The 24,975-nt window shown below is 29.0% G+C and overlaps 1 protein-coding gene across 2 annotated transcripts in view; it reads right to left on the reverse strand.

Annotated features, from left to right (window-relative positions):
* LOC129976187 (silk gland factor 3-like) overlaps positions 1-24,975 on the reverse strand; it is a 146,602-nt gene that overhangs the window by 95,668 nt on the left and 25,959 nt on the right. The window contains exons 2-3 of one of the 2 annotated variants that reach the window (XM_056089626.1): positions 23,491-24,469; positions 1,743-2,046 (exon numbers count right to left, since the gene is read on the reverse strand). In XM_056089626.1, the coding sequence (XP_055945601.1) occupies positions 23,989-24,469 (481 nt within the window). In that variant the 3' untranslated portion in view covers positions 1,743-2,046; positions 23,491-23,988. Of the gene's footprint in view, positions 1-1,742; positions 2,047-23,490; positions 24,470-24,975 lie in introns of those variants that run through there. The other variant, XM_056089627.1, reaches the window with a different exon arrangement.

Below are 24,975 nucleotides of genomic sequence, written 5' to 3' on the forward strand. Positions count from 1 at the left end.
TGAAGTAAAGGAGAAACATTAATTTCTTCCTTAAACAAGTAAATCACGATTTTTTTTTTTTTTTTTTTTTTGTCTAAAAACTGAAACAATGATTGTAGCTCAATATTTATAACAACTGCTGAATTGAAAACAAACGTTGAAGTATTAGTTATTGTAGTATGTTGGAGATGTTTCTGTCCAATGTGCAATATGTTGTCCAAGCATTAAGTTCAATGAATGGTAGAAAATTGAACTACTTTATCATGTTTATTAGATGTCGGATTTCTTAATTATCAAATCTTCAAACTAATTGTGGTTCACAAAATTGGAATGTTTCTTTTTATATTTAAAACATTAGTTTTACGTTGATATTTTGTTTAATGTCATTCTCAGTTCTTAAATCAAATTAATCTATCAATTAATTTCTCGGTCAAATTAATCTATTCGAAGATATTGAAAAACGTATCTGAACGTTCAGAGTATTTTAATTAAAATCATACTTCGGAAAAAAAGTAGAAAAAAAATAGAAAGTTTTTTTAATGTTTTATTGAATTATTGTTTAGTTAAAATTAATAAATAATTTAACAAAATATTCTACAATTTATTTTATTTGAAATGTTCTCATTCAAGTCATTAATTATCATTTATACGAAGAATGTAATCTGTTCTTTCTTTTTTTTCTTTTTAAAATTTATCACATGGTGAAATTTTGGAAACAACAGATAAAATTTTGGAAATAAATTATAGTTATAAATGTAAATAATTTCCTCATACAGTCCGATACCTTCGAATCTTAGGACTTAACTACAGTACCAGTGATATGGGAATCTATTTTTGCAATATTTTCTATAAAAAAATGTTTAAAGCGTGTTATAAGTCTTGGATAACCTACTGATTTATTATCATAAGGAATACTTTTTATTTCATAATATCTCATAACAATCAACTTTAGTGAATATCAAATTAGTTTATAATAAAAGAATAATCATTCTATGTATCATATAAATGTATATAAAATCATTTCAAAAATTTTAGTAGAATCTAATTTTAAGTCTCATTAATCGACATTGTAAGTAATAAAACTTAATAGTAAGAAGAATGATTGTTTGATTTCAATACCTCAGCTGCGTAAAAATACATATCATTTTATTTATATTTGATGCAGGCATTCATTGGTTCGTTTAAATGTTCTGACAAGTTGAGTTATCGTTTATTAAATCGCTTCTCAGAAACTGAATAATAAAATCGTTTGGCACAAAAGTTTCTCTATTATTATCAACTTTTGGAAAAAAATTTCATGAAATAAATCGATATTTAAATATTTTTTTCAAACAAATATCAATATTTTAGCGAAAAATATAAAATAAGTTTAATAATTTTTTATATAAAAACAAATTATTTTCAAAATAGCCTAAATTAATTTAGTTTTTTAAATAAAATTAGTTAATTTTATTCAATTATTAACAAACTGTTTAATTTTTCATGTATTAATTTGATATTAATTTTGTTCTTTGTTGACAAATTTTAATAAAACTATTTATTTTTAATATTCGAATTTTGAAATTGTCGCAAAGTTTTCGTTCTTATTAGCTCAGAATACATAATATATATATAATTTGCCTTTTTATCGCTTCCACTCGTTTTACTTAAACAAAATAGGAATTTTTTTTTTATTTCAAATAAATTTTGTATTTTTAAAAATTTCTGTACTAATTTACTATCAGTAATTGCACTCAAATCTTGAAATGAAAAACACAGACAGGTATAATATTAAATTATTTTAATAATTATTTTGTCAAAAATGTAAAAAAAAAAAAAAAAAAATGAAAACAATACCATAACTCTGTATGACTAGCATAACTTTTACTAATATAGAAAAATGATGGTATTTTGTAGCAAATTACACTAATTTCTTTTGTCTGAAACATGGAGATAATAACCGGATTCAAGTCATTTTTTTTCCGCAGGCATGTGATGAAGAAATGCAAATTCTCTGTTCCTCGCACATAAAGTCCTTGCCTTTACACGTGAAGACCCCTGTGCATGCTTTACCTAATAATTTTGTGTCTGAAAGTTAAAAAAAAAGGAGAAATTAGATAAAAATGAATAAAAAGGACCAAGAAAATACAAAATTATAATAAACTGGTGTATTATGTTTTTATAAGTTCAACAACTTTGCATTTCTTTTGACTAATGTGAAGTTGTCACAAAAATGCTAATAACAATTTTATATAAAAGGGAAATCAAAATAAAATAAAATGAAAATGATCTGAATGTAATTTAATCAATCCTTTTATTCAGAAAATTTCGTTATCAGGACTATAATTAATCATCGTGAGTTCTTATTTCGTTTCCTGTTCTTAATTGGTTTTCTTTTCTAATTAGTAAGACAATCCGACATGTTCCTATTTGATCCAAAAATTTGATTTCGATCTTTGACTCGAAAAACCACATATCAAATTTCATTAATCTAGTTTATTCTAAATTTATAATATTTAAATATACACGAATAGGAAGGTCATTATATAGCCCAAATTATATACAGATCTAAAATTATAATGATAAAAAGTTGTTGCGATTTTTAATTCATTGTATTTGCAAATCGGTAGCCCCACAAATGAGAGTTTGCCCGATTCAAGATATCTAATAACTGGAAATTTATTAAAATCTTGAAGTCTAATTTTTGAAAATTACACTATTGAAACCTTTTGCATAGAGGAAAGTCAAATCTAAAAAAATAAAAATTGTTTTAGTAAGAGTTAAAATTGACATCATCAAATTGTCATTTTTTTAAATTTTCAACTTTTTTTTGAAATTATTCTCGAAAAATATCCAAGTTACAAAAACAAGCAATAATAATATTATTCTAAATAAAAATTTAATTTGGGTATTTTTATGATTATAAATACTATAAATTATACCATGATTATGAATTTATTATTATGAATGCTACACGAAAATCGTTTTCAACTCGCGTTAATTTTTTGTGTGAAAGAACAGATAAAATTCTTGAGAATAACGCTTCAAAATTTTTGACTCGTAAGACAATACGATCGGCCAATTGATAGTTTTCTAAATGCTGTTTCAAATGTATCAGTTAAAAGTTAGATTTGGAAAGTAACTTCTAACCAAAGCTACATTATTAGAAATCAAAAATATTGATACGAAAAAGCGGAAATAAATTGTTACTAGTCAGTTCCTCAGTTTGCGGTTAAAAGGTGACATTGACAGAGGGTAGCAAGGTTGCTGCAATTTAGTCGAAGGGGGGGAAAATGACAATCCAGTCTTCTTATCTTGCTATAAGTAAGGTAATTTTAGGATTTCCTTCTATTTTGTTTAAATAAAAAAAGTTGTTTTTTTATTTCCATGTATATATTCTCACAAAGATATTTTTAAGAAAAATTTTATTTATTGTTGATGATATTTCTTTAAATAATCAAAGAACATTAAAAACATCAGAAAAAATAAAAACAAAAAAAATACTAATTTATTGGATAATATAAAATTGATGTTTCATCTTAGATTCTATTTATGCCCAAAATTCTATATAATCTTTAAGAATTTTGTAGTAGCTTCTTACATATCAGAAGTAACAAATCAAAATTTCTAATAGCTCTCACTTAGGGGGGCCGTTTTTTCCCAAGCGCCAATGGATTATAAAAACAGACAGTAGTAGAAAATAAAATGAATTTGTTACCAAAAGTTACGAATAACTATGGTTACTTTTCGACGTAATCACAGTGAAAATTTGGACATTTGTCATATCGATAGATCCTTTTTTTTCCTTTTTTTTTTTTTTTTTTTTTTTTTTCTTTTTCGAAAATCAATACTGCATGTGATATGAGATGGGTCTTAACATTCATTTGAAATTCTTCATTTGTCTTTAATCGTTATCTTGGCATTCTTAATATTTCTTCCATTCAATAAAGGGATGAAAAATCACTCGTCTCTAAGCCTCGTTCTCCATGAAGGCGGACATGTTACAACAGAAGATCTTGTTCAAAGAATTGATTCAGTGGTTCGAAAGGAACGGAAAATGTCGGGATGCTAAGCATGAGCTGGACATGAGCATAACAAAATTATGTTTAGATATACCTGCTGCCCCTTCTTTCCATTAAAAAAATTAAAGGACTTCCAAACTGCTGAGAAGCTTCCAAAAGATATTAAATCCCATCTCAGATCATTGGTGGCAACGATCTTCAGAAATGGGATCGGAATTCCGGTTTACCAATAAGACAAAAGAATGAACATTCACGGCAATATGGCCTTATATGCGCATAAGTTTGACAGTAAATTCCTTTTGTTCTTTATTCTTGCCCTTTTTATGGTCCTTTGGAACTCGAAAATAAAAACGACCCACAAAAATGGCAACTATTGAAATACTTTTGCTCTTACAACGCTTTTTAAGTTCCGGGTTATTTAGGAATTGCTTTAAATCATGTTGGGAGAATGGTATGTTATGAAAAAAATTTTGATTGAAAAAACTTGATTCTGGAGAATTGCGCTATAAAGTGGTTGTTTGCTCATAATGCAATATTATGGCATAGTAAAAAAGTTCTATTTGGTTAATAATTAAAAATTTCATTATATTGGTCGGCAACGCGTATGCTAGTCTTCTTCTTGAACAAAATGATTATTAATGAAAATTTCAATATTTTCTTACAAGCTAATATTTTTTTTTCTATTTTATAAAATAGCTTATCACAATTTTTATTATAGTGGTGACAAAAATGTTTCAACGAAGGTTTCTTTGTTTAATTCAAAACTGATTCGAAACCAAGCATAAATATCAATTTCCTTCAAGTCTAAATTCTCATTCTAGACTCTAATTCAGACTAAATGATGACAGTGCGTATGCTCTAAATATTGCCTACTCCTCATTTTAAGAAGATTTGTTAATGATTAATTATTTAATTTTAATTATTTCTTATTTGATTTCTTAATTTTGAAGTCATTATCCATAGTTTCTAAATATTTGGAAGAAAAAAAAAACAGTCCCCAACCATAACCATTCCACTAATATCGTCAGTTTTTATTGCATACATTTAATATTTGTGCATGATAGATAAGTCATCATTGATAGCTTAGAAAAGACATATTTTAGATAAGTCATCATTCCTTATTTAACACCTCCTTTCCCGAATAAGTCGATAAAATAAAACTTTGAGAATCCCACCCACCCTCTTAGTGACTTAACAGACAAATAAATAAATTTAAATATTCCAATCAATTTATTTTTTTAACTTTTTTGTACCTATTGTGAACTTCGGTTTAATTAAGCAATTTTACAAAAAAAAAAAAAAATAGTTATTACTATTACAGCATATATCGATATGATATTTGGTCTTAATAAAATGCTCTGATTGCGAAACTTATTAGCCTTTTTGTATTGCGTTTCATTTCGTTATTTTCAACTTTTTAAAAATATCTCAGATATTTTTAAAAAGTAGAAAATACGAAATGTAGCCCATAAAAGCAGCCATTTCTAGTCGCATTCTTTTAAAAACAAACTGAAAAAAAAAGTTATTCAAAATGTTTCATCTTATGGTATAGAGAGATGTACATTTGTTAATACGTACAATCTAAAACTTTCTTCCTTATTTGTTTCAACAACAAAAAATTACAAATTTATTTTATTTCAAATCTATTGATATCTTAATTAAACAATGTAGTAAAAAGCGATTTATCCAACGTTTTACGTTTCGCAGTAACCATGTTCACTTGCACGCGGACAGCCGGACAGATATTCTTCTTTTAAATTGTTTAATTCAAAATTTGATGGAAATCTACAAATTTGTTGTGACAATGCACCAAATTTCATCGATCTAGCTTAATACACTTTAGATTTATCGAGTTCACAGACAGACAGACATAATACCGAAATTGTATTTTTTGGAGTAAAAGAGATCTAAAACATAGATAATCGTTAAAATACGGAATTCGAATTTTTTGCCAATTATGCTATTTTCTCTGTGTATATAATACAGTAAAAAGAAAACACTTCATGAAGAAATTTCGTTCTGTTTATCCTTTATTATTTTATGAGTTTTTAAAAATTTATTCAAGTTAAGTCAAGTCAAGTTAAAAGTTAAACACACTTTACATATTAAATTTTAAAAACTGACCTTAAAAAAACCTTAAAAACTTAACCTTAAAAGATGACCGTAAAATCTGTCTATAAGAAAAAAAAAAAATATATATATATATATATATATATATATATATATATATTATTTATAATAAAAATTTAGATTATATTTTGTAAATATTATACTTAATTTCAAGCAATAATTATTTTAAATATTAATTAACTGAATTTATAAAATGTTTGCAAACATTTGTATCTTAATATGCGTATCTATCGACTCAGAGATATTTTGGCTAAACGGACAATGTTCTTGACAATTCAGTGCTTCTGAGTTAAATATTAGGGAGTTCGTATGAATTTATTAGATGTTTATAAAAGTACTTATGAATATAAGTACTTTTAAACAGAAAAACTATTGAAGTTAATTGAAAAAGAAAATTACAATGAGATTTTATACCACGATAATAATTTCGACTTCTACTCAAATTACACTAATCAAATAGTTTTGCGTGCGTATAAAATCCCTATAAAACTACACCGGTTATTTAAAATTAATTCATTCGAATAAAATTACAAAAGGATTTTAAAAACATTAATCATTTATTTAAGAAATATAACTAAAATATGCAAAAACTCAAGCATAATTTGACCTGCAATATGTGTTCTTGGATAGTAATAAATCTAGACTTTCCTTATTCTTTTTAATATTGCAATATTTCCATAAAAAATAAAAAAAAGACTATAAAAACTAATCTTAAAAAGTTAAATGTTGAAAATACCTATTTGTGAATATTTTATGAACATTTTTTTTGTATAATGAATTATTTCTAAGCAATAAAAAAAGTTTTTTTTAATACAGCATTAATACACGTAATTTTTATAAATATTATTATGAATAATGCAAAATAATATTGTGGAGTTGATATGTATCATGCAACATTTTTAATTCTACTGTGAACTTTTAATTTAATCAATTCTGAAAACCAAAGAAAAATTATCGTTTTCTCTCTGTGGCAGCCATTTTTTACGAATAAGATTATTTATTTTTATTAAATATTTATTATTTCTCCGTCTTATTATTACAAAATTTAAACTAAACTTTTCACTTATTCTTTATGAGTTAAATTTTACTCGAATAAAAGAATTTATTTTCATTAATTATTTATTATGTTGCTGTTTATTACTCTGAAAATTCAACAAAAATTATTGTTTGCTCTCTATAATGTAAATTTTACTCGAATAAAAGTCTATAAATATGCGTCTCTTTCTGCTTTATAAAATGCCTGAAATTCTGCTCTGTAATATAATTGATAGCAAAAAATTGATTCCGAAAATATATCTACACATATCAGCATCAGTTTTCAATCGAAAGTCAATCATCAGTGTTTAAATAGCAACATTCTCTTCAAATTAACTATAATAAAATAGGATGTTTCACTTTATATTCAAACAAACTTCATTTAATGACGTTTATTATCTGCGAAAATTAAACTCTAAAAGAACTCGCTTTTCAAAACTGATAATCAGAATTCCATTAGCAACAAGCAATCAAAAACTGAGCCAAACAATGCACTTTTCATATTCGTTCGAATCGAACACAGTTAATTTTTTCCATATAAACAATCAATATTCGTTCTAAAACGAACATGGTTTCCGATTGCAAATCTATAACACTAAGTTCTGACAGAACAATTAACCGCTATGCATTTATTCTAATTTTTACATTAATGCTTCTAGTAATAATATGTTATGATAATAGTGGTTACAATTATTACCTTAATGGTGTTAATCACGCAATGGTCGTATCCTAAGCATTGTAGATTGTCAAATAAAAATATAAAAAAATGACGGAAATTATTCATATTCAGAGTGTTTATTTAATAAAATGCTTCGCTGTGTATTCTTATAATTAATGCACACTTTTGCTTCTATCATTTAGTTCTAAAAAGAATGAAATTCAAGCATAATAAGGACTCATAAGTTAAGTATAAATATGTTGATAGTATTACGTAACAAAAATTATTCCAAAAAAAGACGATTTTTCTATTATATATCTATATATTTTGAAATGAGCCTATTTAACTCGTGTGGTTTAATAATGATGAAGTTAAATAATGGGTATTTCATTATATTTAAGAAACGAAATATTTACTTTATGCAAATTCTACAAATGTAAATGCGAAACATATAATGAGATTTCGAACGAATTTTAGTGATCACGTTGCAAATTTTTATGCTCTAGAGTATTAAAATGTTTTTGGAAGAATCAGAAAAGAATGATACATTGAAAAAAACTTTTCGTACACATTTAAGAATAATTTAATATTAATAGAACTCTTCACCGCTTTGAAAGATTATTTATTACAAGAACGTTATAGATTATTTATTCTTGTTCAAAATAATTTTGTGTTCTATTTAATCATTAATAATGATGCGTCTGATTATCTGTTGATGCTTAGATTGTATTTAAACATTTAATTACCACAGTTTTTTATGCCATATAATCATTCATTTCATAGTTTCTAACAAAATACGAATTTATAAATCCTACTTTGCCATGAATTAAAATCTTTATATTATATATTTTTAATATTAAAGCTGCTTTTGTATAAAATATCATAATATATAAAAAAAATCTTTATCAATCGGAATGTTTTTTTATTTAAAATCAGAATATCAATTAAACTAAAAGATTAAAATAAAAATCATAGCTAATTTTCTTCGTAATTTATGGGTATTTGTTATATTAGTGATACAAATTTTGTTCTCAAATGTTTAAGTATAAGAAAGTTTTTAAATAGAATTTAAGACAATAAGTTTAATACTTAATTCTTCATTAATAAAAAGTATCAAAATAAATCAAATCTATGGTTATTTTCGATGCAAACTGTAAATCGTCTGCTTTTAAAATATTCTTTTTAAAATTTCCTAATCTAATCGGGCAATATTTCTCCGTATGTATTCTTGTTCTTCAACAACAAAAAAATTATTCCATTTGCTTACGAAAGTCTCATTTCTCTTACCTTCATTTGAATTCAAACGATTTATTTATGTTTGCGTTTATAAGTATGGCTTTATCACTTCTTTAAAACCATAAAAGCATAGTCAAAAGGTATGTATTGAAATAAAAGATAAATAAAAAGAAAATGGCACAATATTTCATACTTAGAAAATGTTGATTAATTTCTGATTAATTGAATCTTTAATTAATTTTTGGGTTTGAGAAAAGTAATAGTATTCTTTCTCTTGTTTAAAATGCATAGTAATATTAAAAATTTAAAAAAAAACTAATAAGTGTGCAGAGTTTGTTTGAATTTTGAAGTTGTTTGGGAGAAGATGTGGAAAACATAGCCGCAGAGACTTTTATTTCTACTAAGACTTTTATTTATGTAAAGATTTTTTTTAATTTACTAAAAGAATCCTTAAAATAATTTTTAAAAAAATAGAACACAATGCACTCATATCCACCATTTTAATATACTAATTTAATGTGTTGTTTCTGAGAAAAAAGTCAAATATGTATTTCCAATTTTTTAAAAGAATTGTTTGTTTCTGGAAATTTTTCATTTTTCCATCAGCTAAACAATTTCAAATACAGCTTAAATTCTTGCTAATTATTTCATAGCTAAATATTATTTTCCTTTTTTTACAATTAAAAGAGTTGTTAAGTCATGTACAATTCATTTTAAATGCACAAAAAAATGTTCGGGAACTATTCTGATATTGTATTTTTTATAATATAATTATCAAAACAAAATGTAGACATTATCTTTGCCCTAATAGCAACTCCGAAAGATTTCCGCAAAGCTCTGATTTAAATTCGAACAAACAGGATACCGTAAACATATATAGTTCTTAACGAACTTTCTTATAAAGGATTTAATTAAGGAACCAATCATTCAGAAAAAAACATCCGCTAAGTATAAAAATACCTCTGTCACAAATTAACTTAGTTATTAAATGCCACGAAGTGGACATAGTCGCGAAGATTAGGTATTATGTCGTTATAATCTTTAAGGTTGAACGATTTTCAAGATATGGCATTACCAAATACAGTTATTTAGCATTGATTAATTGATCCTAAAGATTAAAAGAAAGTATTTGTCACAGAGTCAATGACAAAACAACCTTATCAGATTCCAATGTAAAACATGGCATCATTACTAAGATTTCTGAATTCGGCGGTGGGAAATAGTCGAATCAGTCAACCGAGCGTTCTAAGTCCTATTCTTGGGTTTTAAAGAATAATTTGTTACAGTTCTAAGAACCGAGAGTTAAAAAAACAATTCGTCTTACTCCAGGGTTATATGGTCCGTATGGAAATTTTCATCCAAAAGTATTATTTATGTGGGAGCCATTAGATTACTATTCTCGCTATCTGCTAACCAGAGCAATACTGGCGGGATGTTTTTTTTGGCATGAATAGTTTGCTGCAGTTAGGATAAATAAGTTGTTTTTGTTGCAGGAGTTTTGAATCATGAATCATCTACTAGTAAGCGGATGTTTTAATTATTATTCAAAATCATTTCCTTGTAGTTAACCAGAGAGATATTGTCCATAATTTAAAGGTGCAGACATCTTGAAAAAATCAAGACTTATGTTCTGTGATTGGATTACTAGTTAAAATATAAGAAGATTAGTAAATAAAAAGAAGTATGTTCGGCATGTATTGTGGGAGCAATACATGCCGCCCCATATACAACTATAACTATCATTAATTTTGACACGGTTAGTAAATTATTTGGTCACAATGCATGGAACATTTGAATTATTCATTTATTGAAACCAATAACAATAATTAATCTTCTTATATTAACAGTTCGTACTTTTGTGATTCACTTTTAGTGTAATGAAAATGCAAAATTATGCACCAAATACCAGATCAGACTACTTGCGAATTTGTGATTCATTTTTCAAAGAAGCTTACAGAATAGTGTTGTCGAGTTTTAGACTATTCGATAAAAATCAGACACAAAAAATTGTCCCGATTTGCTGTATTTTTTACTAATTTTTAACTGTATGATTTTATTCGTAAACAAGCTATTTAAAAAGCTAAGTATTAAGCTTTAAGCTACTAATCTAAACGCTGTAACGCAATTTCACTTGAGTATTTTAAGCTCTTACACATTATTGTTCATTGCTTTTTATTTTGCTAATTTTTTCCCCTATGTTTTAACTAATAACGAAACTGCATCATTCTCGCTTTGAATTTTATATAGATTTTTCCTGAAATTTTAAATTTTGTAGGATATTTAACACAGTATTATTTGCATCAATAACAGAATCTTATTATTTGTTTTGTTCTTCATTTTTATAATATCTTCCTGATTTTTTCACATGTAATATAACAGTATCAGTTCACACTAACGTTTTTCATACTTCATTGTTTTCAATTCTACATACTAATATTTAACTTTTTTAGGTTTGAGAGTTATGTTAGGTTATACAGTGTACTTAACACAGCATTCAATTTTATATCAATTATTTCATCAATCAATATTTTCATTAATTTCTCGTAAATAAAGTATAAAGAAGGTATTAAACTTTTTAAAAAAAATCGAACTCGAAATTTTGACGAATCTTTATATTTTAAATCTCTCTGAGTTTGAAAAAACACATTAAAAATGTCTTTCTGTAACTCAAAATCGCTTTGAGCTAGACGGATGCATGGATGAAATTCTGTGTATTATAGTCTTGACACTGAAGTTGTAAATTTCTTTCAAATTTAGAGCAAAATCTATTCAGAGGAAATTTGTCAGTCCAACTGTTGGAATATACGCTAACACAACAAATACAAAACCAAGAAACCAAGAGAGAACCATAAGTTTAAACAATTTGTTTTAACCAGCACTATCAAATTTGGCTGTTGTGTCTTTTTTCCCAATCCACCTCCAACTCAGATACATTATCACAAGGTTAATTTTTCAATATTTTTTTAACAGTGGTTAGCAAAAGTATTTAAGAAGGCCATCTTTATTTTTTTTAAAATTATCGTAAATAAATAAATATTGAATTAAGTTTTATTGGAATTAAAATTTACTCAATTTCTTTGCTTGTAATTATAAAAACTTTTCAAATAAAAAAAAATATAGAGAGTAAATACTCTCAGTAAATAAAAAATAGAGAGTTTTTTTCCAAAAAAGGTCTTTTATTAATAGCTGATAACCCATTTTAAAGTATTAAGATAATTTAATTTTCTAGTTTTATATAAGTTAAAACTCCATTTCTCTACCTACATCATTGGAATTTGAAACAAAATTCAAAATCTAAACACAAAACCGTGCCAATTATCGCCAGTTTATCGCCAACTCCACCAGAAATTCTTACCAATAACAACAGATCTTGTTCTAAGAAAATTGCCATTAATTTATTTTATGTATTTTGGTCTTCATGAAAATAATTTTTTTCGCAGACGATTTTTTTCGTATCGTTTACTCTAATATTTAAAGTTCGCTAAAATTTCTAAAAAAAATCTTACTTGCGTGAAAGATAATCATTATAATTGTTCTGGCCATTTTTTTTATAAAATAGAATGTTATTGTAAAAATATAACTGGCTACAGTAAAACAAAGAGTTGGCTCCATATTTGCAACTAAAACTGAACAATATAAAGATTTTTTTTTTTTTTTTGAAATGGGTTTTAATATAAAACTCACCATAAAAATAACACTTGTTTTGGAAAACATTTATAGAAATTCAATTCTTTTTTGACACATTTTTGAAATATTTCCTCAGAAGATTGCTAATTTCAACATACTTATATATCATTAATAACAACCGTAATTACATTGCATTTAATATGCACCTATTATATGACTTCTAAAATATAAGGATAGAATAGAAGTCTTTCTCATTGGGAAAAATGAAAATGTCGCCTTTTAATCATAATTAATTTGTGAATCCCATTTTGTAAATAAAAAATTTTTATAACTTCTAAGTCAAAATAAATACATACAGAAAAATAAAATTGCCTTTAATCAAACGATTGCTTATATACTCCAAGGGAAACGTTGAAATAATGTGATGTACAAACAATTTAGGAATTCTATCTCAGTTTTTCTATACGTAAAATTTAGTGTCCACATAAAAATTTGTCATTTTTTAATTAATTGAATTTTATAACATTTAAGTCAGAGTAAATGTTTATTGAAAAAAAAAATATTTTTTAACCAACAGATTACCTATAGAATCTATTATAAATGTTTAAAAGATTATACGAACATGCAAAACAATTACAGAGGGAAAAGAACTCACTGCAATTTTTTATATGCATAACAAATAGAATTTATGGGATAATTGAAAGGCATATAGTTAAAAGATCCGCGCGCACTAGTTTAAGAATCATCTGCACAACAAGAAAACAACAACTGACCGGTTGCTAACAAAAGCAGATTGATATCGCTCTAAGTAATTGTTTTGATTCTTTAATTAGGGGTCCACTGGCACAGTTGGCATATTTGATTAACATTTATAGCCTTTTTATATTAAAAGCGTGTGAAGCCTAACACGGAAACGAAAGTTGCATGTCGCTGATGAATAACTTACTATTGGAAGCGAGAATGAAAGCTTGCGGAGAAATAATGGACGTTTGTTTCAGTTTTTATGATAATCGGCTCCAAATAAACGTAGCGTGTTTGGCGACGCTTTTGCACGGCTTTGAACAAGCAAATTAGGAAAGAAAAAAGACGAGCAAGAGAGAAAAGGAAGAGATAGAAAGAAAAAAAAAAGAATATTTATTGCCCGGCGGTTTGCTTTGTTCGAATCAGGGCCCAGTATATTGTTCTTTCGTGTAACGGAGAAAATTGCAGCGAATTGAACTCATTAATTAGCACTTTGAATTTGTTTTGGCAGTTCGTATGCAAAGGCGTTTAGTTTATCTTCTTTTATGCTGTACTCAAAGAGAAGCCCTTCCAAATTGAAAGGTGCTCAAAATTTGAATTTAATTTCGATAATATACGGTTGTCTGGAACTTTAATGGCCTTCTGAATCCAAAAATATTCCTTAACTGAAAGTAAATCAGTGTTGTTCGATTGAAAAAAATTGATTCCGATTAAATGCCAATGTTAAAAAAAAAGAAAGGAACTATTTAAGAATTTTTTTTATTTTTTCATTGTCATATTGAAAGAAGGTCTTTTACAATCTAAAATAACTCAAAATGTCTCATATTTTTGTTCGTTATTTTAATAAAATAATGCTGCACGAAGCTTTCTTTGTCCTTTTAAAGAAAATTTTCTTCGACCGAAATCATTGCAGTGTTGTGATAATTTCGAATTAATTAAGAATAATTTCGATTAAATATCATTTTTTTTGGTTTAAAAAATGATACTTGATCATGTAATACATTATTCTTGAATGCTTTCTGAAAAGTTGTTTGACGAAAGTCAACTTTTTTAAAAAATCGTTTGGCGAAAAACTTTTTATTGCCTATTTATTTATTTTGGTATTACATTGAAAAATAAACTATTTAAATTGAAAGCAGTTCAAAACTTTTCAGCTCTAAAAATTACTTTATTAACATAACGCTATCTGAAACTTCGATCGCCTTTTTAAACAAAATCTTCTTCGGTTGAAAGCAATTTAATGCTGTGCTTATTTCTATTAAGTAAAAATAATTTCGATTCGCCATTTTAAATTGATCTCAAGACTTGAAATTATTTAGAAAGATGTTTCTTCATTGATAACTCTTTAAAGGAAAAATCTCAAAACTTGCTTAACAAAGACAATTCACGTAATACGACAGTTACATGACAAACTTAATCGAGCGTGTCAACTAATATTTAACTATACGTAATTTTATTCTCTGCTGTGGCATCACGTCTATTTCTTTTTTGTAAGATGAGCAATGGATTTTTTTAAATTAAACTAAGTGACCTTAATATGTATTAAGGGAACATGAATTATCTTTATTGATTGTCTTAAATATTTTAAAATTGAATAAGTGTAATTATATATCTGTATTTAAATTTTATGGAATATTTCAAAGAATGTTTTATGATTTATTTATTTTTTTAAAAAAATCTTAATACGGCTTGTTTTATTATGTCCCGCAATTAAATAAATTAAAAATATTTCATTCATTATGGCATCATAAATTAACGATATTATGGGTATTTAATTTGATAATCGCTAATAAATTTTATTAAAAAATCGGATAATCGTAATTGTTTTAAAATTTGGAAGTATTTGAAAGTTTCCAAAATAAAATTCATTACTATTGATAGAGGTAAAATATGGAACAGATACTGGTTTTCGATTTGCGATTAATTTCTTTCCATTGCATTTTTGTATCTTTTCGATAAATTTTGTAGCTTAAAAATTTATGATAAAATTTATATAATCCAATACAAACCAAAGTAACCACAAAGAGAAATGAGCAATATCATCGACTTCCAGAATCAAATTGTTTTTAAGTGTTTAGTTCAAGGAATTTACCTAAAAAAAGCATATTTTTGCAATAATCTTTCGTGCCAGTGAGTGCAACGACTAATAAAACAATTCATATCCGTCAAACTGTTTAGAAAGCCAAAGACTTTAGAATGGAGTAATGTTCTGTGTTCTGTTACTCATTTGATAATACCAAGTTTACTGTTTAGAAAGCCAATGACTCTAGAAGCATCGGAATGGAGTAATGTTCTATGTTCTGTTACTCATTTAATGTTACCAAGTTTACTGTTTAGAAAGCCAATGACTGTAGAAGAATCAGAATGGAGTAATGTTCTATGTTACTCATTTGATGTTACCAAGTAACAAACGTAATGTTCTGTGTTCTGTTACTCATTTGAAGTTTCCAAGTTTACTGTTAGAAAGCCAATGACTCTAGAAGCTTCGGAATGGAGTAATGTTCCTTGTTCTGATACTCATTTTATGTTACCAAGTAACAAACGTAATGTTCTGTGTTCTGTTACTCATTTGAAGTTTCCAGGTTTACTGTTTAGAAAGCCAATGACTCTTGAAACATCAGAATGGAGTAATGTTCCTTGTTCTGATACTCATTTGATGTTACCAAGCAGCAAACTTAGTTCAGAGTAAGCGTGTAAAAAGATGAATTACATTTCGGTTGTATAATTGTTTTTTAGTGTTTCGTTCAAAGTTTTCAAAATAAAATAAAATATTCTTACAAGATTAATAATCTTTCGTGTCAGATTATATAACGATTCTTAAAATATTCCATATCCGTCAAACCGTTTACAGAGCCAATGACTCTAAAAGCATTGGAACGGAGTAATGTTATGTGTTCTGTTACTCATTAGATTGTTGAAAAGTACCAAACGTAACAATACTATTTGGATTTGCCATTGGAGCATGGATAATTTAAACAGCCAGAAGTGTTTGAAGAATACAGATCTACTTTGCCCTATCCGGCAAATATTGTTATCTTAATTAGTGAACTGGTATTAGGACATCACTTTATGGTTCGATGGATTAGCTTAGGGATCTGGAATGTGACATAAGGAGAGTGGGTTCAGATTCCGACGAAATGCAGATATTACAGCTGTCTTAACAATCCTTGAAGAACTGAAATTCCGTTTCGGCTGAGTGTTTCCATTGTTGGAACCTTTGCCTCCAAGGCGAGAAAATATGCATGTTAGATGGTAAAAATGATATATCTCTGGATCTTTCCTCTGGGACTGGCCCTTGATAATCGCTGTTAAGTTATTAAGTTAACCTAGCGTAACAATTATCAGTGTAAAATTTGCATACAACTAGCTTAAGATAAAATATCTAATTAGTGAAATATGTCAATCAAAAAGCATCGATTCTCAGATAAATTTCTTTAAATTCTTGGACAAATATCTACCTTTTTAGATTTTTAAAAAATGGATGTTTTTTCTATGCCTGACCCTAGATCTTCGCCAAAAAACCATTTGGAAATCTAACAGGATATTTATCTGTACAAATATTGAAGCAATAAACAGAATATTACTGAACAAACCTTGATTTTACAAAGCCTTTCTTAATTTAACATCAATGAAACATAGCTTAACGAGTTCATAAAACAAGGATGATTGAAATTTATTAAATTTTTGAATATATTTGCATGCGCGTATGTGTGTAAGAGAGAGAGGGGGGGGGGAGTAGAATCTCACGTAACTCGATATTTAATCTCCCTCATGTGAGGGATCCGAATTCGTCTTCAAGAGCGAAATTTTTCCAAGAAGATTAAAAGAATTAAAAATTAAACGTAAAATAATTCATGGTAATGAAATAGCATTTTTTATGATAGAAATTAAATCTTTTACTTTAAAATTCAAATCACGCCTTAATTTATCTAAAAAAATATCATCCTAAAATTTTATGAAAAAAAATCAACAAAAGATCAAAAACAACAAATACTTAAAACCAAATTAAAAGAGGATGTATTATGAGTATCGAAAATTTAATAATAGCAACCATATAATAACAACAACACTTGTATAAACCTGAACGCTTATAATTCTACAATGTTATTCATATCAATATCGTGTATAAGTTATTCTCCACTCTGTAGAAGTCGTAGAAAGCATGAAGAAATATAAAATATATTAATTGTTTCCTTAGAACTGTCTACAGCTTTTAGAACAGTTTTGAAGAAATGCCATGAATGAAATTCCTGTCTTTGAGAGTCATTTTTTGAATCAAGTTATAATTACAGGAGTCTAAATAATAGAAGATTAATGGATGACAGAGCAACTCTCATTTCTGACAAGTGAATAAATCAGTCTTTGGTTGATATCGAATTTTTAAAGATATTCTTAAAGCCCGTTCCATCGACCTTACGGATTTGGTCATAAATCCATATTGGCCCATTGTTGGACCACCCCCTCGCCTGTAGACTGCAATTGGGAGCTTCCCACAAAATGTCGGTAAAATGAACAGATATTAAAGAACCCTAGAAAACCACAAGATAGGGGGAAAAGGGCAAAATGTGCCAGAATCAAGATGGTCACAGGTCGTCGGAACTGGACTTAAAACAATACCATCCGAGCCATCAACACATCTGGTAGTAATTCAGATGTTCTACGACTTCCAGGTCTTTGGAAACAAACTATATGCAAGTTCGTTACAATATCGAAAGGCAAACAATAATCCTTCCTATGTAGTTGAAAGAGGACCTCGAAGAATCGTAAAACGGGAGGTAGGTTCATTTACAAAGTAGCCATTATTGGTTAATGAGTTAAATTTAATTGTAGAAAATGCGAACGTCTTCAGGATTTGACAATGTGACCGCGTCTTCATAGTATACCTCCCGAGAAAGCGATAACCCGCTAGCTTATATTCGATAAATTCTCATTTACATATTTGTGGTATCCTCTCCTGGAGGAATATTGAAGGGTTTAAAAAGTTTCAAGCAAGTACTTATATTGGATGCGCTGAATGTACAGGGTGTTCAATAATTATTGACGGGGTTTCCGTACCTCATAACTTTCGAATAAAAAATATTACGCAAAAACTGATTACGTATTTGTAAATTACAACTCAAAGAATTTTACTAATGATATTAAAGTGTAAAGCTTGCACAATTTGCACTTTGTAGGTATTCAACTGAAGGCGATTCTTTGAGTTGTACTTTACGAATACATAATTCTTTGAATTGCAATTTACGTATTCATTATTCTTTGAGTTGTAATTTACGAATATATAATTCTTTGAGTTGTAATTTACGTATTAATAATTCTTTGAGTTGTAATTTACGTATTCATAATTCTTTGAGCTGTAATTTACGAATATATAATTCTTTGAGTTGTAATTTACGTATTCATAATTCTTTGAGTTGTAATTTACGTATTCATAATTCTTTGACTTGTAATTTACGAATACATAATCGCCTTCAACTGAATGCCTACAAAGTGCAAATTGTGCAAGCTTTACACTGTAATATCATTAATAAAATTCTTTGAGTTGTAATTTACGAATACGTAATCGGTTTTTGCGTAATATTTTTTATTCGAAATTTATGAGGTACGGAAACCCCGACAATAATTAATGAACACCCTGTATATCGTTGTCAATAATGAATTTCCAATCCTGTCATTTATTAAAAAAAAAAACAGGGTATCATTTACATTTACAAAAAATTATGTATACATATAATGCAAATTGGTTTCGGATATTAATTATTTAGAATTCTAAAATTCGTTTAATGAAGAGGATATAAATAATCAATATCACTGGATTATTATTTAAAACATCTATATCACTTATCATCTATAATCAAGTCAGCTAATTTGCGAATGTAGCCATTTAGTAATAGCAAAAACATTTGTTCAATGGAACTTTAAATAAATCAAAACAACTTTTCAAAAATGTTTAACAAACATTTAATTTCACAAATAAATCCAATATCTTAACAAGATTTCTCTTCAATCCCCACTAGCACTCTAATCTTCGGAGGAGGGTTAAACCCATCGCAAACTTTTAAATGTCGATATCTAATCTTATTAGCCAATGTATTACTCCGGGCCTCGATCAGAATAGCTGTATAAGTCGAAGAAACTTCAATTTAACTCAGAAGAATGGATTAAATTTTCTCTTAGGACTCTATTGAGCCCCCAGCGATGCCAGATAATGCTCGAGTAATTATCAAAATTGCGAATTACTCTGAATACTATTTCGTTTCTCACTAGACTTAAAGCAGCATAATGAGAAATTCATTCAAGCCAATGTTGATCGATTTTTACTTCAACGTGAAAATAATTTGAACTCTTTAGCTCTCGCTTTGCAACTTTCTGATGGCTTTACTTTTTTCCCTTTATTTCTTATTTTATTGATTTTTTTTTGGAGACGTTTCTTTAATAGGGAGTTTTATTCATTTTATTTTCATTTGCGCATTTAGAACTTTTAAACCTTAGTGGATGAATATTTTATTGACAAAACGTTAAATTCTCAATTCACAGTTTTCGATTTTCTTTAATGATCGTTGATGCCATTGTGCGATGATTCTTTGTAAATAAGATATATGGCTAAGTTTCAATACTTCTGACAAAAATGCTTAATTGATAATTTGATTTGCTCGGTTTAAGCGTAATTTGAAGTTTTGGAGTCTTTTCGACATAGGCTATGGCATTTTAAGCCGTTTTCAAAATATCAACGACAACACTTGGAAAATCTCTTTTCTCCAGAAGTGTAACACATATATGGTATAAATATTTTCACTTCTCCCTTAATGAAACGAATTACTCTGATTCCTGCACGATGACCCCAATGTTAGAACACTGGACATCTATCCTGTCTATGTCCCTGAACAACATTTCAGATTTTTACAAAGCAATAATATTAGGATCAGTAATTTTACGAGACTGATTAATGAACAATATGCCATCAAAACACAAAGAATACTCAATGGATATGGTCAAATGGTTGGAGCAGATTTTAGATCCTTAACCATTGGAGCACAATAAATCTTCAACTAGGAGGTGAACAAGAGAATTTGGATCCTCAGAGTATTTAAACGCAATGAATCATCAGTGGATTCGGCTAAGAAGAGAACAAAATAATGTTAGCCCTTTTGAAAAGTAAAACGCAGCGAATCTTCAGTAGATTCAGCCAAGAAGAGAACATTCAGACCTTTTGAATACTGAAACGCATTGAATCTTCAGAGGGTTTGATGAAAAACAGAAAATAGAATTCGGGCACTTTCTATTTGAAACGCAATGGATCTTCAGTGGATTCGGCCAAGAAGAGAACAAAATAATTCAGCGCTTTTTAACACTGAAACGCATTGAATATACAGAGGACTTGGCCAAGAACAGAACAAGAGAATTTGAGAACTGTCAGCGTTGAGACAAAATGAATCTTTAATGTATTCGGCCAAGAAGAGAATAGGAGAATTCGGTCTCTTTGAACTTTAAAATACAGTGAATTTTTTAATGGAACCGGTTAAGATGAGAATAGGAGAATTGGTGTGCTTTGCACATTGAAACAGATTCAATGGATTTGGCTAATACTGAAGACATGAGCATCAGTGCTCTTTCCCTCGAAGCTCTGTGAATCTTCAGTGGATTCTGTCAAGAAGATAAGAGAAGAAAATAAGAAAAAAATAATGAATTTTCAGTCAAAAGAGGTAAGTCAACCAACTGATTCTCCGACCCATATGGTCGCACACGTATTCAAATCATACGGCTGAATGGCCGGACCGCCGCAACAGCAACATTGGCGGGAAATGTGGTTGGGTCCTAAGGGCCATCACCGGCCACGGTACAACCCTCCCCAAAGGAAGTACGCCCCGTCATCGATGGGAGGAGTCAGATCCCCCACCTATTTATGTACCCTCCAGGGTGGCGAGATCCAACCACCAAGCCAGAAGCATATCATCCTCATTTCGAGATGCACCCCCCCCCCCGAGGGACAGTCGAAGGAGGTAAAAAAATTGAGGGCTTAGGGCTTAAACCTTCTAAAAATGAAATCTTCAGCGAATTAAGGTAGGTGAGTGAAATATTTAGATTTTGTAATGTGCAAATTAATACTTACGAAGTACAATGAGAATTTAGATTGGAAAATCTTCCTGTAAGGCTTCTGAAAAGAAATGGCTCATGTCTAATAGCTCATGGAAACAAGATCTAAGACATTTGTTTGCAACCAATCCGATGCAACGCGGCAACGAAAAAATCAGTTATCCAAATTTATTTACCAAATTATAAGACAAATTTAGAAACTAGATTATACTAATGAAAAATTGTGGATTATTTTCAATAAAACTTCTAAATATTACCCATTTTGACAAACTTACAAAAAATACGAAATATTACTGCCTGTATCTCAGTTTTTAGGAACAAATAAGATGAAGCAATATAGTTGGAGGAAAAAAAGGGTTTTATCCGTAAGCCACTTGCGTTCCCTATGCCACTGAACTGCAGAAATCTGTGCAAAAATCTGAATCGATAACGATTCAAAAAACCTTTTCAATAGGCATGAATGGAATAGAACGTATATCTGCATCCCGCCTTCGAAGTCACTGATTTATAGCTACATATTTTTTTTATTCTTTCCAGTTTAGCAGGGTGGAACCGTCAAAATAAAGGAGCAGTGCGTCGCAAGTCAAGGCTAATCGCCATATTTTGGAGATGCACATCCTTCAACGCGATTGCCTATCTTTGACAGCCTTCATATTTTGACACGCAGTTTTTTTTAAATTATTTTTTAACTTTTAACACTTTTCCCAAATGAATGGTTTGGGAAAGTTTCGTCACCCTTAGCAAATTATAGAGATCTTTATGATTAAGAATATAAATAGCAGTTTTTGAAAAAAAAAGAATACCCAAGTCCTGAAACAGTCGACTTTGTTAATCCTCTTAAAGTACCAGACAAATATCGATTAAGTTACTATTTTCATTACTAGTTAAGGGCTTTCCCGTGGTTAAGAATGATTAATACGGCGTTCCTGCAGATAGTTGTTGGTTCCCAGAAACAGAATTTGTAGTTCGCAGTAGCTGAACTTTCAACACTTGAGGTCTTTGATAAATGGCTTGCGTCCGGGCGACGAAGGAGACATCAGGCAATTTTTGATCATTTTATGCCGATTCTGTAATTTCAGTAAATGACGAAAAAATATTATGGGTCATTCAATTATTACTTTTATTGTTAAATAACTGGTTTTTAATGTATCACATTGTAGATATTATCAAACCATTTTTTTTTTTGTTCTCCTTCTTTTATTAAAAAAATGCAAAAAATGATAATCGTAGACTGTTTTTATTATTAAATATTTTTATTTTTTATATATTATACGAAATTTTATTTCGAGATTTCAAAATTGCTATTATTTAAATATGCCTGCATTAAATACATTATTATATCTCTAATAATTTTTTTTAAAAATTACGGATTTATAAGCTATATACTGTAGTTAAAGATTTCTCTAAAATCTGCTACCAAACTTTGCAAAATTAAAATTGTTTTGATCGTTTCGGCTGAATTATTGTTTCGATTTATTAATTTCCAATTTTAGGATGGAAACATTTTTTTTAAGAATAAAAAAGAACTATGGAACGAAAGAAGTTTAGTATACCATAATTTGAATTGTTAAATCATTTTCTGTTCCTGCTTTCAGTTGAGTAATTCAATTTGACAAATATATACATGATGCGGTACTTTAAATATGTCGTGGAATTTTCTCAAGGAATTCTTTTGTGGAATGTAAAATTCCTTTTATTGCAAAAAAATCAATCAGATATGTCAAATTTTATTGAAAAGTAATTTAATAAAATGCAAAACTAAATTAATTATAGAAATATTGATAAATCAGTCGATATCTATCCACCCACCCAGAAAGACTTTTTAATCTTTCCATCTTTTAATTTGGTCACATAAAAAAATTATCGCATTCAAGTAATCCCCGTAGATTTATTTTCTACTGTTTCAATACCTAAAGTTTTAATACACGAATAACCTGCCTTTATAAAGGTTTGGCATTTAGTAAAGACAAGAAAAAAAATGATGTAACTCACCATTCAACTGCAACAAAGAAAAAGCGATGAGTCAAGCAGAAGATGACAATGAATTCGAGATGGATTCTGTACATCCGGGCCTTCTCCCCTATCTCTCTTTGCAAATTCTTTTGAAGGAAAAAAAAGTTGAGCAGGAGTTTTGTCTTTTTCAAATGTACAAATGACTTGGTGATAGTGAGTTGCTTTTTTTAAAAAAAGACATTTTCTTGAGGTGGAAAAAGGACAACATTGGCACTATTTATATTATTTATACGGTCTCGAAGAGAGTTAGTCAAAGCGTTCCAACTTCTTTACAATCTATGGTACATCAAGCGTCCTTACTCGCTGGCTCCTTCGAGTTACCTGGCCACTATGTCTTCGCTATGTACAATATATATATGTATATATATAATATATATCTTGTATGTATAAGGGGGGAGTTGTGCTTGTCCTTGGACATCAGTCATAGAGGGAGTGGTGGTGTCCGGTGGTAGGCAGGACGAAACAGGGGGCTATTTGTCAGTGAGCCGCCAAAGATTGGCCATGCATGTGCGGGGGTGGACCGTGATTCTGGGGAGACAGCATCGGAGGGCTGTGGGAGTGAAGGGACCCATGCCCTGGTGGACTGTGTGTGATCATCATCTCCCCCGGTGTGCCCGGGCCCCCTGGACCTCCTATGTTGACCGGAGGGGTCATGCGTTTCTCCTTCTGCCTTCTGTTGCAGAACCACACTCTGACAACCTCTTTCTCAAGCTGGAGGCTATCCGCTAGCCCGGCTATCTCCTGAGCGGAGGGCTTGGGCTGCTTGTGGAAGTGGTTCTCAAGAGCCCCCTTGACTGAGACCTCGATGCTGGTCCTCTTCTTTCGCTTGCGACCTTGGGCGGCGATTTTGTCGATAGATGTTGGCGAGCCCGTCGTGCTGTCCGCCTCCTCTAGCCATTTGGCGAGCAGGGGCTTTAGCTTGCACATGTTCTTGAAGCTCAGCTGCAGGGCTTCGAATCTGAAACGGAAAAGGAATAAGATATAAGCATTTCAGCGACATAGCGGGAAAATGCAATACAACTCAAAAGATTTCTTGTACAAAAAAATCAGCATAATGGATTTTTCTGACTGAAAAATTACATAACATCATCATAGACTAAACATGCCATCGATCGTACTCAGTAGTTCTCAGGCATTCAGTATGATCAATGCTTAAACTAATTAATTTCTATTAATTTCTTCTTAAGAAATTAATAATATAATGAAAATTTACTTATTCAAATTGTAAATAAATTTAATATAGTTGTGTTCGTTGCTAACAGTTTTATAATAAGTTATTTGAAATATTTCTATATCAGTTTGTGCTTTAACCATTAAATGTCGAGTATTGCGCTTTAACAAAATAAAACAATCTTGTCTTCTAAAATATTACTAGAATCAGATTAAACTCTAATATTTTTATTGCTAACATGATAGAAAATGAAAATCTTATTTAATCAATTTATAACATGTATAAGCTAGCAC

This window comes from Argiope bruennichi, chromosome 7 (assembly GCF_947563725.1).
Source record: "Argiope bruennichi chromosome 7, qqArgBrue1.1, whole genome shotgun sequence".
NCBI classification, from domain to species: Eukaryota; Metazoa; Arthropoda; class Arachnida; order Araneae; family Araneidae; genus Argiope; species Argiope bruennichi.